General features: G+C 40.5%; 1 protein-coding gene across 14 annotated transcripts in view; it reads right to left on the reverse strand.

The window, feature by feature from the left end:
- Window positions 1-47: 47 nt before the first annotated feature.
- LOC119028345 (epidermal growth factor receptor substrate 15-like 1) overlaps window positions 48-24,781 on the reverse strand; it is an 81,963-nt gene continuing 57,229 nt past the window's right edge. For 8 of the 14 annotated variants that reach the window (XM_037114209.1, XM_037114218.1, XM_037114214.1 and 5 more), the window contains 6 exons: window positions 21,755-21,891; window positions 21,043-21,106; window positions 19,207-19,352; window positions 18,776-18,869; window positions 11,812-12,020; window positions 48-4,082 (listed from right to left, as the gene is read on the reverse strand). In XM_037114209.1, coding sequence (XP_036970104.1) covers window positions 3,936-4,082; window positions 11,812-12,020; window positions 18,776-18,869; window positions 19,207-19,352; window positions 21,043-21,106; window positions 21,755-21,891 — 797 coding nt within the window. In that variant the 3' untranslated portion in view covers window positions 48-3,935. Of the gene's footprint in view, window positions 4,083-6,225; window positions 6,243-8,368; window positions 11,078-11,811; window positions 12,021-18,775; window positions 18,870-19,206; window positions 19,353-19,596; window positions 19,762-21,042; window positions 21,107-21,754; window positions 21,892-24,781 lie in introns of those variants that run through there. The other 6 variants (XM_037114213.1, XM_037114211.1, XM_037114220.1 and 3 more) reach the window with 6 other exon arrangements.

Below are 24,781 nucleotides of genomic sequence, written 5' to 3' on the forward strand. Positions count from 1 at the left end.
TGAATGATGAGTCCATGTTGGGACACCAAACTGTGACACATCAGAAGTAGGACTGTTTCCATCTTAATGACACCTGACTTCACCCAGTTCAAAAAATTTTCCAACAAACTGCAGCTTGTGCTGCCTGGTCTGTGGAGCACTGGAATGACTAAAAGTCAACTACAAATTATAGCACGGAACAACTATATACATACATACATTGGATGTTGGTTTAAAACAAAAAAATGTCAAAATAATCTAACAACTGGCTCAAGAAATAAAAACGTGTTAAAACCCTCGCTCTCTAACAGGAAAACAAGGCCAACTGTAGAAAAATGAAATCCCTTATCTTGCCTTTCATGTGTTGGATGTGTGTGTAACATTACAGCATTGAGATCAGAGCCCAGCAGTGGTAAAGAGGCATAGTTAGCTCTGTTTATCTATATACACTAGACAGAGGGAGAGAGGACTGCAGCTCACAGTCCATTCCCACTCATTGACAAAGAAAATATATATCTGTACACTTTGTTACAGTCACTTCACAGCATATGTCGACATAGTAAACTCTTGTTTTCACTTGCCAGGTACCTGTCACCTCAGGGGGAATCAGTGGAACGGATCTTCATTAGCTTTTTAACACAGCTGATGAGCAGTTGCTATTTTCAAGAGCGTAACGTGAACATGTCTGACTAGTGTTGTTTAACAATTGTCTTTTTCACTGAGCCAAAGGTTGGATGTACCTCACTCTGACTGTCTCCAACAGACTCTCTGGGTTGGATGCCAAATTAACCTGCAGGAACCCTCAGAGCAACAGGCAGATCCCTACTGACTCCCCCTGCATGTGTTAATTAGCTGTCAGTATTACTGAGAGACAATTTGATTAATGAAGAATATGCACCATGCAAACACAATATGAACAAATAATAAAGGCCTTAAAGTTACACATAAATATCAATGTAGGCCCCAGTAGCTCAGTTGGTAGAGCACGCAACACAACTACAGAGGCTGTGTCCCCGCCCAGGATTCGAGTCCAACCTATCACCCTTTGCTGCAAGTCACCCTTCTCTCTCACCCCGTTATCTGTCATCTCTCAAGCTGTCCTTCCTAATAAAGTCACGAAAGGCCAATAAAATACTAATAAAAGAACACATAAATATCAATGTACGCATCATGGACAGTACAACTCTAACAACAGAGTACAACTCTTTTCATGCCTGTAAAAAGTGATTTGGAAGAGGACTGTAATAATAAATCATAATGAAATCACTGGGGTTGTCTCAGCTTGGGCTCAGAGACGATAAACTTAAAGAGAGGCATTACAAAGTGGGGGTGTTACACTCAGAGAACACGTGAAATGACAGGAGGGCACAGTTTAACCTGGCCCCTCCATGAACAGCTCATAATGCAAGCAGTGCCTGAGGCCCTTATCTCAGTTTATGTCATGCAACAGTGGTGAACATGAGGTGACAGTCTCTCCAGGATTTTGCAGACTTTTCTGATGTGGCCTAACATGCCTGATATCATGGCAGCTTTTATAAAAACAACACTGCAATGCCTGTTATCCTGTTTTTTGCCACGACAGATTTCAGAAAGAAACTGAATGAGCAACTGAAAAATGCTAAAATAATTGTAGAAATTTTTTTTCCGATGACATACGTTTGTGTTCCATCACAATGTGGCAAATGCTACAGAACAGTTGGCATTGGTGCAAAAAATCAGGGTTTTGTCTTGCCCTTGTTGGTAAATGTGAGACGGTTGAGAGATATCAGTCTGGTGACAAACATTTAAGACTCGCGGGATTGCTAATGTGCAGTGACTGAACAAAATAGACAGGTTGTGCAGATTTTCCCTGGGATTGCAAGATGGCAGGCCACTCTAAGGTGACTGAAACCCTGCGACAGCAGGCTGTCCAGATGAAGGCCAAAGGGATGACCATCTCAGCCATTGCAAGAGAGTTTGGGCGTTCCAAGTCTGTGATTTCAAGAATATTGAAACTTTACAAGGACACAGATTCATTTAAGACCCCCAAAAAGGCTGGTCGTCCATGTAAAACAAGTGCACGAGAGGACAGGACTATGCGATTACTCTCAATGGGGAATCGGTTCAACACTGCAGCTGGAATTACTCGCCAGTTTAGTGCTGAACAGGGCAAGGATCTGTCTCGGCACACAGTGTCTCACCATTTAAGACAATTTGGACTGAAAGCCCACTCAGCAGTGACCAAACCCCTCATCAGCAGAAAGAATAAAAAGGCTAGATTTGCCTTTGCTGAGGAGCATGTTGTGTGGACAGAAGAGAGCTGGCCTAGAGTGCACTTCAGTGATGAGAGTAAGTTCAATTTATTTGGGTCTGATGGGAAACATTATGTTCGGCGTTGAAATGGGGAAAGACTGAACCCAAAGTGTGTAAAGAAGTCAGTCAAATTTGGAGGAGGAAGTGTCATGGTTTGGGGGATGTTTTCTGCAGCAGGAGTTGGGCCTCTTGTACAGCTACATGGCAGGGTGAATGCAAATGTTTATGTGAACCTCCTTCGGCAACATGCAATTCCTTCACTGCAATTGGCTCCCAATCAGCCCGCAATTTTCATGCAAGACAATGCCCCCTGTCACACTGCAAAACGGGTTAAGCAGTTCCTTGAGGCTAAGAATATTGAAACAATGAAATGGCCAGCCCAGAGTCTAGATCTAAACCCCATAGAGAATCTCTGGAAAATCCTTTGCGACAAAGTAATGGCTAAGAAACCCACTTCAGTGACAAAAGTGTGGAAGAGACTGCAAGAAGAGTGGACCAAGATCAAACCAGAGCAGTGTGAGAAACTAGTGATGTCCTGTGGGCGCAGATGTGCTGAAGTTATTCAAAGCAAAGGCCTCTACACTTCCTATTAATGTTTGAATCTTCTCTTCTGACACAGTTGCTCACTGTTTTTTTCACAAAATAAAGGTTTTTGTTGAAGTACCTTTGGTTATTTAAAAAAACATGCTAGTACAGCAGTGGTATAGCCAATGCTGATATTCTATCAAATTCTGAACAATGAAAATAAAAATATTTCAGAAGAAATCAAGTATTAATTAATTGTTCTCTAATTTTGATCTCCACTGTATGCTTCAACCCACCCAGAGTCAGATGAGAATTTAATTTTCTGTACATCCAATGGAGTTTAGCCTTGTTCACACACAGCAGAGGGAAAACAATAAGCCTCCAGCAGAGGTGAAAAAACTCAACTAATATCAAGCTTTTCACTTCTTATCCAAGTCTGGGTTAGTGACAGTAAATCCTGAAATAAAAAACAATAAATAAAAATTTCAATTCAGTTTTCTCTATAAAAAACAACTTTTTGAACAGCCCAGTCTGCAGTAAAACACCTCAAGACTAAATACTAACTGACACAGACTATGCCATCAGTAGGCCAGAGATACAGTATATCCATGTCACCCTGTATGAGGAAAAAAATCCCTTTTAAGAAATACCTGGGCAGTTTGAATTGTGGTATTATTTTCTCTACTGCTGCTTTGGAGAACTGATGAAAATAGTCTGAATTTGTGTTTTTTTTGTGGTTCCATCAGCAGCTCGTCTGCTTGGTTCATCACATTAATGTCCAGCCACTATAGCGCATAAACACAGTGATCCGTTTGTTTCCCTCTGGCCTCCTCCTGCTCTCCTCCTTCACCTGTCTGTCAGACGATTTTGCAACAACGAGCTGTCGACTCTCAGTGTTGTTGTCTTGTTTCTCATGCCAGACTGAGTTGATGAGTGTGGGGAATGTAGAGAGCTGAGGTACAGGTCCTGTGCATGTGTGTGTGGATCAGAGTTTGTATGAACAGAGTTAGTCCAGTGATGTGCTTTGTGTCTGTATATGTAGATGTCCCTCATGTCTGCCTGCATGTTAACCTGCCAATCCGCTGTGTTTGTGTGTGTCCGTGAATGTGTACAATTGTGTGTGTGGTGGGTGTTCCTGGTCACGCATTGGACATCTCAGCCTTGCTGAGGGCAATGGCCAGCTCCAGGTCCTCCTGTTCCTGCTGTCGAAGCCTCTTCAGACGCTCACGTTCGGCTCTCTCACTCTCTCGCTTTGCCCACTCCAACTGCTGAGCCTCGTTCCCAAACTACGGAGAGAGAGAGAGAGAGAGACAGCAAGAGAGAGACACATAGACACAGAGACAGACAGGCAAACAGACACACACACACAGAGAGAGAGAGAGAGAGAGAGAGAGAGAGAGACATGACATGTGAAGCTTTGCAGCCTTAATCTATCTGAAGTGATGTCTCATCAGATGTTTTAACATAAGTCTCAACATAAAGGTCTGTGCTGGCTTCATTTAAACTAAATGTCAGTCACCACGTGGATGTGGGATGGAGGACAAACTCTCCTTCCTTCTGACGAATATGCTGCTAAACAGCACTCAATGGGAAAACAACCATATAAACTGTTATTGTAACTGAGACAACAGTTCCGTCCGAAGCCCTTATGGTGAGCTGAGATACAAAGTGTAAATCTGTCCAGTACAGAAAAACCATGCTCTCAGATTAATAATCTATTTACTTGGTTACCAGAAACAGCAGCACTGGCTGCTATTTCTTTCCCCTCATGAGTCCGTGGGTGTGTGTGTCATAATGGTAAAATGTTGTTCTGGAGACATCTAATGTGGTGGGAACTAACACAAAAGGATTTTTGAGCATTTTGCAAGGTGTTTTTATGTCTGACTGTGGACAGACTTTGTCAAGGCAATCGGCTCACAACCATGCAGTCACAAAACTTCACAGGTGTGTAGTTCAGATCAAAGTAAAGGCCATCTGAAGATGGCGGTGGTCTCATGTAGTAATGTAGTAATGAGTACTGGGTACTGAGTCAGAACATGGACATGCTGAAGGGGTTGCAGCTGGTGTTATTCCATCGATCTCATCCATGTATTTGAAAGCATGTCACATCCACTGAGGGGCTGCTGTCCCTCCTGATGGCATTACTGACTTTGGCCCACATATCTATATTACAATTTCATACAATTACCATGTTTTGGTTCAGGGTTAATAATTTTTCCCATAACAATCCATGTTATTATAGCATTTATATTTTGATTTTTCTACAATAGTGTCTCCTTTTTATTATATATTCCTTTTCACAGTGTATTAGTTGTTTAAACAAATGCAAGATTACCGATTAAAACATGTTTTCTCAGATGACGACAGGTGGGCTCTAAAAATTCTAAATAACCTCTACACAGACTGCAATGAATTAGCTATTTGTTTATGACTGAGGCAGCAGTTTGCAGTGGTGTTGAAATGGACTACATTACCGCATTTACAAACAAAAGGGAAACAACATTAAAAACGCATTCCATTATAATGCAGTCCAGTACAACACCACCACTATGACCTCAGTTATAGACATATTGTGGACTGACGCCACTGTGGATGCGGTAGACAGTATCAGTGTATCCAATGAAGGGGACAGGCGGCCGCATGGTTTGACAGCGATTAACTGGCCAATTTTTCAGTCAGTAACATTGTCACATATTGTGACTGTAGTTCACCCTGGAGGCATAATTGGTGCAAATGGGAGTGGTCTACTCAAAGTAGTGTCATCCAAGGAATCCTTTGTACTACTCCCAACAGTAACTCAGCAGGAGTTCATAGACAAAACATAAAATGCTTGACAACTGATTGCTTGCAGCAATGCTTATTTATAAGAGTTTGTTTAAATCACGTTAATGTAAAAACATATTATTGTCCTTATTGGAGCTTTTTTAACTGTCAAATATTCACATCATGTGTAGTATTGTCTTTAAAACCTCTTGACACCCACCTATTTTGGTAATTTTCACCTATTTTACAGGACGATATTCACAAGCTGGATGAAAAACCATTTCGATGCTTTTGATCAGTGGATTCTTACATAATGATGAAAGTTGAAGTGGGATAAGTCACTGCGTAGACATACAGTCACTTATCTGAAATTGCCCATCAGTGGCCGGTTGGGTGTCAAGAGGTTAAAACATCCAGTATGGGTTGGCTTATACTGTAGTACTCTTTCATTAATGATGGTCACACATGTTGCGTTACATTTCCTTGAGTGCTCATGTAGTTGACATGCAAACTGAAGGACAACACAGTTTAGAGATTGACCCAGCATAAAAAGAATCATGAAAACAACTTCAGACCAAACTGCTGTCATGACTTTTACGGCAGAGTGACCCGGAGGGTTAATTTGTGTCATTGTCTTTGAATTTCATTGTGTGCTCAGTGTCTTACCTTGACTTTGTCAGGTCCTGTCAGAGAGGTGGATTACAGAACAGAGAGGTTATCAAGAAGAAATCCCTTAACTCAGTGAAATAAGTTTACAGGACATAACAGCACAGCACTCAGACACTGTGAGGGGATACCTATACAGTTTCTGTTCAGTCCTCTTTGAAACACTGTCTTTGTTTTCAGCTTCTTATTAGTATTCATTATTGAGACCAAGGTATTCTTCTAGCTTCAAACAACATGCACTAAACAGTCCTAATCCAAGTTCATCATGAATTCTTGCAGAGTAAACAGGCTACTGAAGCTTAAGTTGGCACTTATTGCCAATCAGTGACAGCTGAAACAAATGGACAGAGGTTAAACAGAAGTGTTGTGTGCGAATCCCTTCAAGTGGAAACAACACAAAACATCTGAAACAGAGCAGCGAACATGATTTCAACTACAGGAGATGTGATATGGGGAGGATGCAGAGAAAGAAAAAACAGATTGGGTTCAAACTTGTCCTGAATATACACAAAACCTTAAGGATGATTTACAACATGCATTAATTTGAATAGTTGTTGCTGAATGTTTACAGTCATCAAACATAATAACAATTCATCATTTTTTAAAACCTAATTGAAGAATCTTTCATTTTCAAGCATTCATTTCTCCACTAGTTTTTTTAACTCTGTTTAGCCAAATGTCAACTTTGTGTATTCCAAATTTAGTTCTATCACATGTTGGTCTTGAATAAAGAACTGAGTGCTTTTCCTTGGTAGATAATTGTACTATGTGGACTACAAGGTTTCTATCTATGTTTGATACCTATTAAGACAATTGTAAGACAGCTGTTTGTGCTCATAAAGGTTAATCAGCTAAAATCACAGCTGCAGGCAGCAAAATATGTGAAACTCTGTTTGTGAAAAATCAGTTTGTGAGGTACACATATTTGGTACTTGTGGTGACCCCTATGGGTCATACTCAGTATGTATTTGCTCCATCAAGGTCATTGTAATTTGAGGTGCTGTATCATAGGCAACTGGACTTGTTTCTGTTTCTTGAAGACGTTTCACCTCTCATCCAGGAGGCTTCTTCAGTTCTAACTGGAGGGGAGTTGCAGGCTTTTAAACTCTGTGGGAGTGTCCTTGCAAGGTTGTAAAGGTGGTCATATATGAGCTCTGAGTCATTAGGGCCACTTGCGGGTCATTGACTTAACTGGCCTTCATGTGGGTTGTTAGGGCTAGGGGTACAGTCAGTTATATAATGGCCTGGATCTTTTGGAAAAGGACAAAGCCATTGACAGAAGGGCTGTAATGATTTTTTAAGTTAAACATTTTATTTATGTAACATTTCAATAACTTCTGTATATGATACTCGTCTGATAGTATCAGAGGCGCAGTATTGGCAAACTGAACCAGTATGAATGGATGAGCTGGCTGCACGTATGGAGGGCGTGTCTATCGGATGGTCTGGTTGGATGATGAACTTTCCCCCAGAAAACTGCCTCTTTCCTCGCGAGTGAGAGAGTCAGACAGTGACCTGTTCACTGATGGCAATTATATAACTATGTAATTTAGAGTGAAAAACTTAACTTAGTCACTTTCCAGGGTGTTTGGTGGGTCAGGATCTCAATCACGATACATTAAAACAGCATCCATATGATTATAACTTATCAGCGGGTTTAGATTAACAGGGGGACACCGGGGAAACACTTTGAAAACACACACTGGATCTGGACTGGAGGTTGTATTGCTATTCTGCTTTTTCTCACCACGAGACAGGTTTTTGGATCTGAGTTTCGCGATTTCAGTTTCAATTCATTTATCGTTACAGCCCTAATTGACAGGCCATTACATTGGCAGGGAAGCTATCCCATGTACCTATGGACTCCCCAAGATACACAAGGAAGGAACATCATTCAGACCCATCAGCAGCAGCATGAACTCAGTTACCTATAACATATCCAAGCACTTAGCCAGCCTCCACAGACAGCTTAAAAAAATTCATACCTGAACTCACCTAGCCATATCAACCCTCATGAAGACCAGTTGAGTCAATGAACCACAGGTGGCCCTAACAACACTGAAACTCAGAGCTCACACGTGTTCTTAACAACTCTGTAAGGATACTCGAGACAGATTTTAAAAGCCTGCAGCTCCCCTACAGTTAGAACTAAAGAAGCCTCTTAGATGAAAGGTGGAACATGTTCAATAAAACTGAAACAAGTACAGGCTCCCAGGATACAGCACTTATCAAATAAAAATGCTTTGGTAGACCTATTCTCAACCTCTGCCTGAAGAGTACTACTGAGATTTATGATAATTGGACTAATAGTTATTGACTTATTTTCATTCTATGCCCTGCCCCTTTTGGGAATATTTTGAGTGACAGCAGCCATGTTTTTAGACTGATCTTGATCATTTGTAATAGAAAAATGTCTAAGTCTGTCCCACAATTATAGCGCCACTATTTGGTAGATTTGGTTTGTATTCTTTAGGAAGCATTTGCACACAATTTCCAGTTATTGTTAAGTTTTGTGTTTCCATCCAACGACAATTTGAGCCACCGCATGAGACACATACTTTTAAACTGGTCCTTATATATACACCTGAGTTTTAAAATGCCATGAAAGCTTTAACCCATAACCATTTTGTCTCCCCGCAGGTTAAATAATGGACATGTAAAAGGAAAGTTCATGCCTCCCATTACTTCTATGGGAAGCATTACAGTATCACTTTGGGTACCCTATCTATTTAAGGTATTTGTACTGTTAAAGACAAAGACTTAAAGAACATGCAGTGTATGTTCGTAGGCAAGGCTGGAATTTGTTAGAACACAAGACAGACTAGTCATATTTATAATGTGGCATAACTGTTTAAATGTTTCATGGTTTGTGGGATGTCTTTGATTTCCTGCTATTGCTACTGTATTGTAATATGGAAATATTCTATATTTAATAAATATATTTTACACCCCAAATAGTTGAAATATATTCCATATTAATTGATTGAAAGGTGTCTTTTTAAACATGAGAAGTCAAGCTAATTCACTTTCATACCGATTTAATTTATAGCCAGTAAAACTATGTTTATATTTTAGATAGATTTCAGTATATCTGAGGTCCCATTAAAAACAGGTGGTGAAGCAGTGTCTTCAGCTGTTGTGTCCGGTTGCAGAGTAAAGACATGTGGAAAGAGTCATGTTAAAGCAAAACCACAGTGACATAATAAGACAGAGATATGCAGTACAAGAGACAGACAACAGATATAAAGCACTAATCCACTACCAATAGCCAGCTAGATGTTGAGCAAAGGAGCACATGCACACAGGAAGATCACTGAGGGCAGACAGACCCCAGAGCTGAGAGCTGAGTAGTGATACTGCTGTGTCTCAAGTTAGACAGAAGCATTACAAAGGGCTGAGGCAACAGTGATTATTGACCTAAAAGGTGGCTTACATTTGTAACTCAGTTTTAGTCATCTGAGGCATTAGTGTGAGTCCCTGCAGTTATGTACTTAAGACTTACAGCAGGTTTGTGTTTCCATCTATGTGCTGTCAGAGCCCTGTAAACCCAGACTGTGAGCTTTATGCTAACACATTTGTAATATTAGCCCTGAGCTTGTGTGAAAGTCTGGGGAACCCTGACGACCTTATGATATGCTTCCTGCCAAAACAAACAGAAGGCATGCAGTACATGGTTCACACCCTTCCTGTACTTGAAGACACAATGCAGCTCTGCTGTGCAGCCTACAAGTCTCATTACTAAACTGTATTTTTGAAAGTGGGTTTACATTTTGTTTTATAGTGCTGCATGGGGGTAAGTTTAGGTAAAGTTTCCCTCTCATTACCAATCACTGTATTACTTTCATTGTCTGCAGCAGTTTAAATGAGCTCTTGTGATACTCTGGTACGCTTTCATAAACTACGTAAGCAGTCGACTTGTGATTAACCAGTAACTTCTCTAGGCTGATCTTTAGATATCATAAGTCATTGTTCTCAAAACAATGAGTAACGATTTTCTATGAAACTTGGCCAGTGCCAAATAAATGTTAAAGGAACAGTACAGCGTTCAAAAAAAAAAAAACCCCCCACGTATTTGCTTTCCTTTCAGAGAATGAGATAAGAAGATTGGCATCAATCTCATGTCAGCATGAAGGACAGAGCTGGAGTCATAGTAGCCTAGAACATGGTTAGCGTACAAGATAGCAGAACATGGGGAAAATCTGACTAAAATCCTAAAATGTTGACTTTCTCCTTCAGTAGGATATGATTTGGTCAGTGTGGGTCCAGTTGCATTGGAGCTTTTATTTTATAATGTGAAGGTGCAGTAGCTTGTTAACAAGTGATCGTGTTAGTATTAAGCAATATTAAGCAAGCGCCTCGGTCCAGACCGCATCACTGTCATGCTCAAATGACGTTAAAGCACACCCTCAAGGGTAATATTGCGATTATGCAACTAATACCAACAAAAATAAAATGTATAATCAAAACATATCCATATTGATGGACAATTTGCTCTCAAATTTTAAAGGTTTTTGCCAGGCGTTTATTTGGGACAGGTGTTTGATTCCTTCCTCTCAAAAATCCGGGATGAAAATGTCACAAACTTTGCTAGCCTCTCGGTGAATTCTCTGGCATCCTTCTGCAAGTGAAGTTGCTGCGGCGGAGGAAACGATTTACCCAACCAGCACTCGCGACAAACTCCTCATCTCTGCTGTCACTCACGGTGGCGTACATTTGTTCCGCCATCGCCCTGATCATTTTACGGGACACTCTCGTGGCGTGCCCGTTTGCTGATAACTCATCCCTGCATGTTTGTCTCAACCTCCTCGCCTGCTCCCAGCCTGGCCCTGTTGCTGTCCTCCTCGGACAGACGCTGAAGCAAATAAATCAAAATTAACAACCGATCCATTTTGTAGCCTATTTTTCCACAGTTTCCTACTCCAGCTCTGACAGTTACAATGTTGCCATAGAGATGGATACAATGTTGCCACAGACTTTACGGAGTAATATTTTGTAATATTTAATCTGTCAGGCGTGCTGTCATGCTGATTTGAGCACAGTGTAGATGTCTTGTTGACCAATCAGATTGCTTGGTTGTTGTATAATGGGCTGTAACAGAGACTCTGAAGCAGAGAGTTGTGTGCTGGCCTGCCTTGTTACTAACTATTCTCCACACACACAGCAGCGCACTGCATCTGTAAGCTTACTGGGTTCTACCTTCACCAATACACTGATGGATATCATTCATTTCTGGTGTTGTAAGAAACTGGCCGCAGCTTATTGCACTGGACGTAGGGCTAAAATTAAACCATATAGTTTTTTCTTATTTCTAAAACAATTTGTTTCTAATTATTATTTTTCATCATTAATCAGTATTCTGTGAAATGATGAAATTTTGACAACATGAATCAATCATGTTGTCAGAATATGATCTGATAAACACTCAACACATCAGCCAATCATCTGCACTTTCAGCACTCATCAGTCTCTGGAACAGACATTATATACATTATAGCTTCAATCTAGTGACTGTGCTGGTGTCTATGCAGAGCTGTGTGGCCTGGCCTAGACACAAACAGTTAAACAGTATCACCCATCTCAACTTACAGAACTGAAGTCTGCAAAACCCGAGGTAGAGTCTTTAGGACTTTTACTTGATGCTGAGGATGGAGCAAAAGGGTCTTTGCCACTGAACGGGTCTCCCGGGCCCTTTTTACTCTGAAACGGGTCGATGGTGTCACCTCCAAAGGGTTGGAAGGGGTCACATGGTTTGGAAGGGTCAGCTGTGCCAGACATGCTCACTGGTGTACTCTTACCTGATGACATAAAGACATTAGCACAGACTAGAGTCTTCCCTACTGGATTCTACATCATACATTATATAATATACAGTACTCTCTCACTGAGTTTGTCACTTGACAAAAAATTTGACAAGTGACTGGAAAGTTAAAGTGTAAGAGTCAAATCTGAAAAGAGTGTTCCCTTCACTGATCTTTTCAGATTTGACTCTTACACTTTGACAAGGGCCAAGTTTCCTTTAAAGTAAGTCCCTGGGACCAATTGGTGCTCATTTGAGTGGCTCCTGGGGACATTCATTGGGTGCCAGCAACGTTTGTGATTTCTAACAAATTACTGTGTTAAACTTGTGTTTAATGTTATATGGTTATAATCATGGTAATATGTTTGATGAAACTGTGTATGAACTATGGCTGCTACCTGAAAGTTAATGAGCCAGTGAGCCGGACACTGATGTTGTCAGTCAGAGTACAAAAACAGGCTAACACATAGAAGCTTAAAAAATGCACAGGGATAACATCTCAATGATGAATTATATATACAAAGAACCATATACATTAGCTGCTGATTTAGATAAATAAAATCCAACTGACAACATGTGATGGTGGCTGGCTGATGACTGAAGCTGCCATGATGAGGCTCATCTGGCCCAGGGTCCCAAAATGTGCTGACAACGGCGTCTGCAGCCAACAGGAGAGACGCTCTGTGGTGCGCAGAGATTTTATAACTGAACTATGAGCAGAACGTACACTATACTTTCTCTGACTGTGTGGAAATCTGACATTTTCACAGGCTGCAGGTAAAACATACTGATATATCTGTTAAAATCCTGAGCAGGGTACAGCCCTGTCACATCATCATCCTGATACACTTGTCTACACAATTCAAATGAACTAAACAATGGTTTATTTTACCATTTCAACACAATGCATCTCCTGAACAGTGAAACATCATCTGTCATCTTTGTCATGAGAGAATACAGGATCTATCAGAGCGAAGTTTCTTGACAGTGATCAGTGACAGTTAGTTTATTCACCAATAACAAGTTAAAGTATCAAGTTTCACTTTATACTTATTGCTGTTCACAACACAACATTATCATGGATCAACTATGGCGCTTCCCCTGGACGCATGGATAGTGAGTTCATTGGATCCTTTCAGATTTTAATGTGTCAGAGACAGTGATGGGAATAACGGTGTTAAAATGAACAGGGTTATTTTTTTCAGTAACGGGTAACCTAACTAATTACTATTTTGTTACAATGCCGTTAATGGCATTTTTTTTTCTTCCTTCGGATAGGAAGGAGGGAGCGGTGAGACAACTGCATAAGTGATGGTGATTGGCTCTCTAAGGTAGAGTAAGAGTTCGTAAGCCAATCAGAGGCAGTGTTCAGTTTACACACAAACCACACACACACACACAAACACACACACACACACACACACACACACACACACAACAGCTTCACACACACAAACTAGCAGAGGTAAGCTGCAGCAATGGCCAGTCCAGAGGGAAAGCTGGCATTTTCAAAGTGGAATTACAGACACTACTTTAATCTCCTTGAGGTAAGTAAGTGAGGTAAGTGTACATTATGTCCCAGAGTGAAGTGTTTGTCCACGTCCGTTGTACGCAACTCTAATCTAATGAAGCATCTCTCACAGCACACACTTCTACAACATTAGTGGCCAAAAACAATGTTGTTGACACTGTTGGTGATGATAGCAGGCCAGGTGTGGCTAACGTGAGCTCCGCTAACAAAGAAGGAAACGAATATTAAAGGTTCTGTGTAGATACCCGTCTATGCAGTTATACTGTGTGCAAAATTCTTAGACATATTTAATCTTAAAGAAAAAAAATAGCAATAGTTACTTTCCCTGGTAACTAGTTACTTTTATAGTTGAGTAATTCACTTACTAATTCAGTAACTAGTAACTATAAGTAATTACTTTTTTAAAGTATAGTGCCCAACACTGGTCAGAGATGCAGGGCACATAGCTAACAACATCACTGAGGAAATAAGGTGCTTCTGAGATATCACTGATATAATGTGCTTTTGGGTGAAGAAGGTCTGCTGAGAGAGCAAAGAAAAAGGACAAAAACAGACATGTGATGGGCTTCAGGTGTCATGGATCTCCAAAAAAAGATGTAAAAACAATATGTACCTGTGTTTACTTGGCTGAGCGATATCGTGACTCACCACTGCAGCCTGCATGAGTATTTCTGACCTTAGTTAACTGGGTGGATAACACAGAATCTGATTTGATCAGTTCTAGATTAGAATACACAAACACTGAACTCTCTGCTTCTCATATTGTGCCCACGCCCTGTTTCATCTCCGGTGTCACCTCAAAGATCGCTACCAGCTTTTGAAAGCCACAACATTTTCAGCTCCACATGCGACACACCATCACAATTCATAGAGTCCTAACACAAATTTTCTCAAAGTTATCACATGCCGTGCTACGTCCTCCTGAGAAAGGAAACATATGAAAACAGCTGGTACAGGAAAAAACACTACAACTTGAACAGCCACAGGACAAAAACCGAAAGTGATCCTCGATAACCGACGGAACCGTTCTCTCCGGTTTCTGGTAAATCACTTGGTCGGTTTTCTGCCCACATTACCAACTGTTGGTTCACCAATCTACCAACTAGACAAATGTTGTTAATGTTCAGAGAGCACACACATTTATGGTAATAGTTCACAGAGCATTTTTTGTTTGACCAGAGATATTTAAGTTTATCATGATAACACAGAAAAGCAGCAAATCTCCTGTAACAAGACAGCGTTCATATACTTCCATAAATCATTATCAAAAAAACAAAACAAAACAAAAAAATGTGAAACTGTTTCAACTCTAAATAAAATATTTTGATCTATTTTTTCTGTGCCATTAGGGAAAAATACAAAATAAATAAATAAATAAAACTATTTTGATTCAAGTTCACTTTTTAGCTTTGCATCTGTAGGGGGAACAAATCATTTCAACTAAAAGTTTTTTTTCTTTATTTGAAATTCATTTGTCACATCTTAACGTCTCTTGATACTCATCAGTACAACTGAAGATTTGCAGACATACTGCCATCCCTGAAGACCAAGCAGTTCTGTGCTTTCCTAACAATTTAATAAAATAGAATTCCATCCTTATTCAAAACCCTTTGTTTATCAGACTCAGCCCCTGTGGAACCTAAAGTGGGTCTACTCAAAAAAGCAAAAACTTACAAAGAGCAATCATAGCAATTTCGCCATCATCAACAAGGAGCTGAAAGCTGGGAGAGGATCGTGGGAACGTTAAGAGTAAATCATGTTGCCAGTATAGGTGTTAAACCACAGGGCCAGTCAGACTGTTGCCATACACATACACATTTAGTATATTACCCAGATAACAAGGCTGATTGGGGTGAGGAGTTCATTTCACACTCCACGCTAAGCAAAACTGCATGCCTGGCAATCAGTTTTTTCCTCTTTCAGTAAACTGCACTGACATACGCAAACGGCACTACAACTCACACTCGAGAAACCACAATCATGAGCTCCACCCTGTTTTAAAATAATCCACTACATTAGTGGCATCTAATTTGAATGCCTACCCAGCTGCTGCATGCAGTTTTTTATCTACTGAGAACAATACAGCAACATGTTCTCATTTCTGCCAGTTTATCTGTAGTTCTGCAGCTGTTCCCTATTAAGTCGACAAGCATGCATGCATGTCTGCATGTCTGTGTGTCTATGTGGGAAGAAATAAGAGATTCAAAACATAAAGAAAAATGTATTACTAATACACAATGAGTAAGAACACGGTTACATCGGTAACAATGCTTGCATTTGCCCACTGCAAACATCCTGCAGCCTGACCTCCTCTGAACCACTCACCCGCATAAACACACACACATACACAGACACACGCGCGCACACAGACACACAAACACATATACACACACACACACACACACACACAAAGGGAAGAGAGAGGAAGCAAGTTAGGGTGTGTCTAAAAACAACAGGCCAAGCAAACCACATATCATCGCTCTTACAACATCACCTTCATGTGTGCCTTCACAAACATCAGACTAGCAGTTTGTGAACACTGTTTGAGACTCATGTTATAAAATCTACCTAAAAATATACTAAGCATTAATGTGAAGTGTCTCATGGAAATGAGCCTGACGAACAGCTGCTGGAGCCTAAATGATATGCTGGCAAAGCCAAGACAATCTGGTCTCAGAGGAGGGACCAGACAAAGAGCAGTTTCAATCCTTGAATCCCTGAATCGATGCCAACGGGGACAGAGTGCCTCACCCGTTATGGGGAGATTGGGGAGCGGCTGATGGCTGGGCCTCAACCCACGGGCTGTTATTCATATGAGCAGCCCTCAAGGTCATACAACGATACTTAAGCTTATGTGTTATGGGCACTAAAGGTAGGAAGGCAAGTGAGAGAAGTTCTGATGTCAGGCAGGATTTTGGTCCCCTCAGACATGATTTTTCATTGTACTGTTGATAAACACTGTTCAACACTGAACACGATTGTACACCGACTCACAATGCAATGCACTTAAGAGTTACTGTTCACAGCCAGCTACAAAAAGTTAAAATACAAGGGGAGTCAAACAGCTCCAGGAAGATGTAAGCCAACAAAGCAAATGATGTGATAGTTCAACAGTTCACGTGCAAAACAGTACTCTGAACTTCTGAAATCAATAACAACCAAATAGTACTAGATGATTTTTGAGAATTGTGTTTCCAGTGCAACATCAGAGGACTGATGTTCTCATGTTGAAGATAATATGAGAGGACAATCATTGATGTGAATCTGAATTGCAGCCAGTCCTGTATCAAAACATCTACATCCAAACTGACACAACTCACCATTGTTAAGATTACATTCCATAAAAGCTTCAATGTGACAGAGTACAGAACACATCACTCCTTGTCACTGCTGATGTTTGAAATGAGAAAGTGTTAAAAAACTGAGAAACTACAAAGGGCATACAGTGTGTGATGCAGTGTCCCAGCACATCCAACAAGGCTTGAATCTTCTCAGTAGTCGAGGACATTATTTCCTGTTGACAGATTAACAGCTGTTTTACAGCTGAGAAGAAACTCGTAATTACTAGTATGGCACTCAGTACAGCAAACAGTCCCCTTTAAATCAATCAAGTCTAACCCAATATTAAACTACACATATTTCAGTTTGTTAGATCCAGATAGTTGTTTGGATCTGTATGAAGCTGTGTTTGCTCAGATACCAGCAAGCTGAATAAACCTGATGGTTTTGATCAATGTACATGCCAAATTCCCTGAACTGATGTTAATTCTTTACTTTTATTTTTGTGTCACGTGCACAAAGTGCCCAACCCTTATATGTATAAGTAAAGTCACCCAGGGACACGTTAACAAACCAGATAAAACACTTAAAACATGATGAATGATGATAATAACAAACAAAAACAAACATTAAGGATGGAATATATTACAAATTCAGAGCATAATCATAATATGCACATGATGAAGCATCAAGATAGGCTCAAGTGACTTTCAGTTGTGGCTTAAAACAAGCAGCAGATGTGCACTTGTGCAAACTCTGACGGGATTCCAGAGGTTAGGCCAGACTGTCACACACAGTGCAGAGTATGGAGAGCAGAATGGCATCAGAAGAACACAGTGAATAAGTAGCAATGGAGATGATGGAGAAGAATGGAGAATGGAGAAGTTGAAGCACTTAGACATACATTAATAATGGAAGCAGTTGCTGAAGGGTAGAGGTGGGTGCAATTCATCGATGTATCGCGATGCGTCACGTGACAATTTGGCATCGATTAATTAACGTTGATGCTTTGCCGCAAGACCAGAACCTTAGCGTGTGCACCGCCCAGACTGTTTAGTGAGTGGGACCACAACAAACGGAGCAGTAACGTTAGTTTCTTTGCAAAATGGCAAACGCTTTAGCAGCCCCCAAAGAGCGGCCGATTCTCTCGCCACCGGGGTTTACTGCAACCGTGTGGAAGCACTTTGGATTTTACGAGAGAGCAAACAAGACGACTGAAAAAACCTATTCTTCTTTGTCAATTTTTTCTGGTCATGGTCCATGAATACATACACACATCCTTCTCTTTCATTCTTTAACATGTCTGTAACATAAGGGTGATGACAATGGGCATGGTGGTGAGGTGCTCATCACAATAAAAGCTATCCTGGTTAGTGATATACTATTAATATATCTACTCATAACCCTTTTTCATTGTTTATCTTTATCAGAGTATGACTACTTGTTGTATGAGAATTGATTTCTTGCATGGGTATCCCCCATTATACTAGCCAGTACAATACAAATGACAGTGAAAGTCAGACACCTCGCTGTTTTATACAACATCCATAAAATTAGCATCCTGCAAAGGTGTGATAAGGTTTTACTGTTTTAACTGCTAATTTGTTGAACTAGGAGTTTGTCTGAGATGTCAGTCCTGTGTAGAGATCAAAGCGGTTGAAAAGCAATATAGTAGATGAAATTAACACAGCAAAAATGCCAGACGTGTCAGACATACATGTTTAACTTCTTTTTACATGTTACAGTTTGCAGATTTCTTGAATCTTGAAGATGCAAATCAATGTCCAGTTTGTCCAGCCTGTGACGCCAAAGGGATTAGGTCTATAATTAAGGTGTTAGCCATAGGCCATATGGGTTCATCTAAAAAGCTGTGACACAGTGTTGCTTTCCTGTCCTTCTTGGCTCTTCCCTTTCCCTAAAAGCCTGCATTGTGTGACACTCACCACTAGGCGGTTTGGGTCTTGGAGGAACACTTTTCTTGGGTGGTAGAGCTGGCGTGTCATTCTTTCTGCTGAATGGGTCATCCACAAACACTGACTGGAGAGAAAGAGTGAGCACTAAGCAGTAATGTCAATATATGCAATGGACAGTGACACAATATAATGCAGGTTATAAAGATTTTTAAACTTCAGATTTTAATGTGATGAAGATTGCACAAGGAAACAGTTCAACTAATCTGTTTTGTAAAAATAAAAACATGCTAACATTAATAAGAAAATACTGTCCATCAGGGAAAAGAAAAACAAATTAAAGCCCGTTCTACATTTGAATAGAGCACATTTTAGAGTTCCATGAATGCAATGAGAGGTTTTGAGTAATATGTCAGTCTGACAAAAAAAAGTGTGTTTTCAGCATGAGTTTTAGCCACTGGTACCTTTTGGTAGTCTGGCAGCCAGCTGGTCCTGCCTTCAAAGGGGTCCCTGGGCTTTGACATGTGGCTGAAGTCTGCAAATCCAGCAGAGCTGTTACTGCTGCTACTGAACGAATTGCTGCCAAACGGGTCCAAAGTGCCAAACAGGTCTGTAAAACATCACATTAACAATGTTCAGTATTGTTGAGATCACTCTGCTTATTTGTCTGTTGACTTAGATATTTGGTACATACTGGTCATTCCTAACTGATATGGATGAGTACAAACATCAGATAGATTCATGTCCAACATGGTAAAAAGATTCTACACAGGCACTGTAAGGGTGTACTTGACCCTGAAAATAAATTTTGTTCCAGTAAATGGTATAATTCTATGTGGCTCCAAAGCAGTTACCTTGTTAAATAATAGCTTATGCTCCAGTGTGTTGAATTTCGTGGCAACTAGTGGTGAGGTTGCAGACAGCAAAAAATTAAACAGCCTGTCTCACTCTTCCCTATGATGGCCACTAAAAATGTGAAACGTCCAGCTTTAGCAGTTTGGCTTCTCTGCTCTGGGCTACTGTGGAAACATGACAGACTCTGTAGATGTAACAGGCTCATTCAACAGTGTAGAATACACAATGATTATTAGTTTCAGCTGATTATACAGAATGGAAAAAAAAAAACAAAAAACAAAAACATTGTGAAAACTGTTTCATATCCACAAATATAAATTTCTAATTCAGGCCCTGAATAGCCCTGAATCCTACACAATGGACCCACCAAGTATTCAGTCTGTAGCAGTTAATGATACATCATAACCTGACAACTGACACTCACTACGGTGGTTCAGACTGAATGTATCTGATTTGTCTCATCGTTCCAGTCTGACATAGATGGTTTGAAAGAAGAGTTAAGGAATCCATCTGTCTCCTCCAGTCAAGATTTTCATATTGGAACCACCGTCTTTGAACAGAGGAGGTGGCCTGAGACATTACTGCTGTACTGATAGTTTTGAGTTTAAGAGCCTGCAGCTCCCCTCCAGTTAGCGAGAACTGAAGACGCCTCTTGGATGAGTGGTATAAGGGTTTCAAGAAACTGAAACAAGTCCGGGTGCCTACGATACAGCACTTAGAGTTACCATGACCTGGATGCTACATAGTGACAATGTTTAACTACTGATCTTGCTCACTATATGCTGTGAGGAGTGAGGGCTATCACTTAAGTTTTGAACATTTTTATCCTTTACAATCACGGATGCCAGACCTAACCATAGCCAGAGTGAATGTTATGAAGCTGTATTTTAAGCAGTATCAACGCTTCTAAGTTAGGGGTAAAAAAGTCTAAGTTGGGAAATGAACTCAGACTGAGTAAGTAAATGTGACACCTTTCCATTGCAGCCACAGTTTTAATAGGCAAAACAAAATGGTAACCTTAATCTGAACAGTGACCCCAGTGTGGTGACAGGCTCTAGCTCCTCCAATCACTGAGGCATTCAGGATGACACACAGTGTGCATGATTTGTATGGACTAAATTAATATCCTGGGTAAAATGAGATCTTTTGTGCAGAAGAGAACCAACAACAGCTTGAAGGAGGTTCAGTGCATTGACTGACAGCAGACGTGAATTCACTGAAGAGCTATGCCTTGGGAAATGTGTCTACTAATTTGTCAAGTTTAACATGGTACCAAAGAATACCAAGGTCACTATCGCTTTAATGTCTGTGGTTGTATTAGGACACTATAGGCAATGTTGTACATCAGTGTGAAAGACTGCTTCTTGGTAATTATAGATGTTGCATAACACAACGACCGACATGTTCCTCTTATTTTTGATACACCATACAGAATTAAATCTTACCTGGTCCTTTGGGTTTAGGGTTGCTTGAAGAGAATGGGTCACTGCTTGTGAAGTGACTGGTTTGCTGCAAGAAGTATAAGAAGAATACTTAACAGTAAATTCACAGTTAAATGTATACATTATGTGATTGGAGTGTTTCCACAATCGATTAAACACACATTTTACATATCAACTTTTTTCTTGTTCATATTGTATTCAAGAAGATGCCTCAGCCTACACAGCCGTCCTCCTGGATCCACATTCTTCACATATATTCTATATAATTTACTTTCATTTACTCCATTATCTTCTGTCAGTGAAATCAGTAAACTGTTATGTTGTTGTTCTGTTCTGGACTTTATACATGTATTACGACAAGTTTTCTTTTTTTTTTTCATTTTGGAAGTTTTTCCTCACTCGAATCGAAGGGCTAAGGCAGAAGGTGTCATTCACTGTAGAGATTGTCAAGCAGAATGAGGCAATGCAATTGTGATTTGGGACTATATAAATACAATTGATTTGATTTGATTTTAGTGAGGTGCAGAATAGGTGCCATCAGAAATCTCAAGTGGTAAAAAGTAACATGTCGGCCTTGGCAAAATGCCAACCTCCACTACCAAGGCACACATAATATGTAGTACAGTGCGGTGCAGTCATTTTGAAGTCTGTGCCACACATTTTTTTTTCTTTTTTAATCAACTACATGTTCTAGCCTTCAGTCTTCAACAAGTACCTTGGAGGGTAATGTGGCACTTTTACTGAAGGGGTCTGGTGTGGAGAAGGGGTCAATCTTCGTGGTCTTCTTAAAGAAATCTTCTGACGAAGCCTTGAATGGATCTGTCTCTTTGAATGGGTCTCCTCCAAAAGGATCTGCAGCAGGAATGATGAACAACGTCAGCTGTTTTGTCTCACTCAACAACTGTCTTTGAACAGAGGAAGTGGCCTACAACATTACTTATCACCCACCTAAATTGCAGTGCTGAGTTCCCGCCAAAGACAGCTTAAGAAAATTTACACCTGGGCTCAACTGGCCCTAGCAACCGACATGAAGGCCCATTGGGGCAACGACCCACAAGTGGCCTTAACAACTCTGAAACTCAGAGCTCACACAAGTCAATGACTCTGTACGGACACTCCCACACAGAGTTTAAAAGCATGCAACTCCCCTTCAGTTAGTTAGAACAGAAGACGCCTCCTGGATGTGAGGTAAAACATCTTCAAGAAACTGAAACAAGTCCAGTTGCCTTCGATACAGCACTCAGAATGATTATTTTGTGACAAAGTATTGTGTGTTCCACTCATACCATCACAGAAAAATTGTGGCTGTAGAAATCATTGGAACTTAAGAATGCAATGTTATCATGTACTTTACAAGTCTCTCCTTAAACAAAGAGAAGACTAAGGAGATGATTATCGACCCGAGGAGGAGGAGAGACCAACACAGTCAACTTCACATCGGTGAGACATAGGTAGAGAGGGTGAAAACCTTTAATTTCCTCGGCACCCACATCAACAAGGACCTCTCCTGGTCTCACAACACCCAGCACATTGCCAGGAAGTCTCAGCAGCGGCTGTACTTAGGAAAGCTGAAGAAATTTGGACTGTCCACCAAACTCCTCAGCAAATTCTACAGATGTACAGTGGAGAGCATCCTGACCAATTCCATCACAGTGTGGTTTGGAACTGCACAGTACAGGAAAGGAAGGCTCTCCAATGTGTGATTAAAACTGCACAATACATCTGTGGAGCAGCCTTACCGTCACATCAGGACATTTACAACACCCGGGTCACAAAGAGGGCACACAACATCACCATAACACTACACACCCCCAGCACACACTGTTCACACTGCTACCATCTGGCAGAGGCTACAGGAGCGTGAAAGCCAGAACAACCAGACTTAAAAACAGTTTTTATCCACAGGCCATCAGGCTGCTGAATGACTCTGTCTCATGACAACTCTGTATACACAACCATTCAGCACAACTACATTTGCACTGTGTTTAATAATGTGAACCATATTTGCATTATGTACATATCTTCAATGTCCAATGCGTATATTAAATATTCTTATATCTCATTGTCTTTCAGTACCTTCTGCTGCATGTGAACATTGCACATGTTAAGATGCTTGTTATTTATCTATTTTCCTCTAAATATGTTTTATACTTTTGTGTTTATATTTTTGTATGAAGGGAAACTTGCAAATTAAGAATTTCATTTCCTGGTGTATATGACAAGAAAACATCTTGAATTTTGAAGTGTATGCAAACTTTTTACCTCGACTGTATTACTATTGCAGAAATTAGAGATTAAGTACAGCAAACCTTGCCAATAGTCTCTGTCTACAGCATCTCCCAATCAACCAGCCAGACCAGCAGGAGCAAACATCACCACAAGTGATGTGAGCTTGCCACAAATAGTGGGACATGAGCTAGGGGAAGAAATAAGCTGACCCATCTGGGACCAAAGGATATTCCACTAACCAGCCAACTTTTGGCAGTCGTAAGGTTACAGGATAATAATAATGATGAAATAAATCAATATACAAATATAATAATAATACAAATATGGCTCACTCAGCAATGGCAAATCTGTTGTGCCCACATCTCTACAGAGACCTTGCTACATCCCAACAACCAGGATTAAGCTATTGCATTGGATGGGTGGTCCATGCTCAGAGCCAACACAACAAGACTCTGGAAAGAGGAGAGCTTGTGTTAACGTCAATGATGCTTGGTGGTCAAACACAGTTAAATTATACAGACAGTGTTTACTTATTGTAGAGTCTTTAATGTTAAGATGCCAACTACATTTTCAGCCCTGAGAATTCACCAGTGTGTTTGTTGTTGCTGTGTACATTCCTCTGAATGAAAATGAAAAAAATAAACAAAAAAGCACTACAACATTGTATGAAATCAACAGCAGTTATATGACAAATTCTACTAGCATGCATATCTTATCATATTTCTCTGCTTTCTTCTGCCTTCTTACTCCCAAAGTGTTAAAGTGTGAACAGATGAAGCTACAGCAGCCCTACAGGATTATCAAATGTTCAGAGATGCTGCCACTCAGGATAGCAGCATCAGTCTTGAGGAATATTTATCTTCAGTACTATCATACAGTATATCATTAAATGTGTTGATGGTGTGGTGATCACACAGACAGTTAAGATCATTCCCCAACCAGAAGGCCTGGATGAATGGAGAGCTGAGGGCTTTATCCTTTATGACAGAGAAGCATACATCACCACCAGATCAAGAGACTGAAAACTGGCATCAAGGAGGCAAAGAGGGGACATCAGCAGAGACTGGAAAGGGATCTCAACACCAACAGCACTAAAGATATGTGGCAGGTGATTCAAAATGTCACAGGAGCACCCCCTGTGTGAGGCAATGCTGCCAGATGAGCTGAACACATTTTAAGCTTGCTTTACTCTCCTCAACAAAGACTCTCCACCTACTTCACCTCCAGAGGACTGACCACTGTCAGTAACCACGGCGGCTATGAGAAAACTGTTGCAGAGAGTGAATATAAAGATGATATACCTGGTTGTGTACTAAAAACATGTTCAGATCAGCTGGCTGACGTTATTACTCACATTTTTAACATCTCACTCTCACAGAGGACTGTTTCCTCCTGCCTCAAGACACCCATCATTATTCCTGTAGCTCAAAAGTCTGCTGTGTTCTTAAAACCTTTTCAGATGGAGAATCTACATTAGAGCCGTAACAAAGGCTTGCCTCTACACTGCCTTCGC

The sequence above is a fragment of the Acanthopagrus latus genome, chromosome 11 (genome assembly GCF_904848185.1).
Source record: "Acanthopagrus latus isolate v.2019 chromosome 11, fAcaLat1.1, whole genome shotgun sequence".
Lineage (NCBI taxonomy): Eukaryota > Metazoa > Chordata > Actinopteri > Spariformes > Sparidae > Acanthopagrus > Acanthopagrus latus.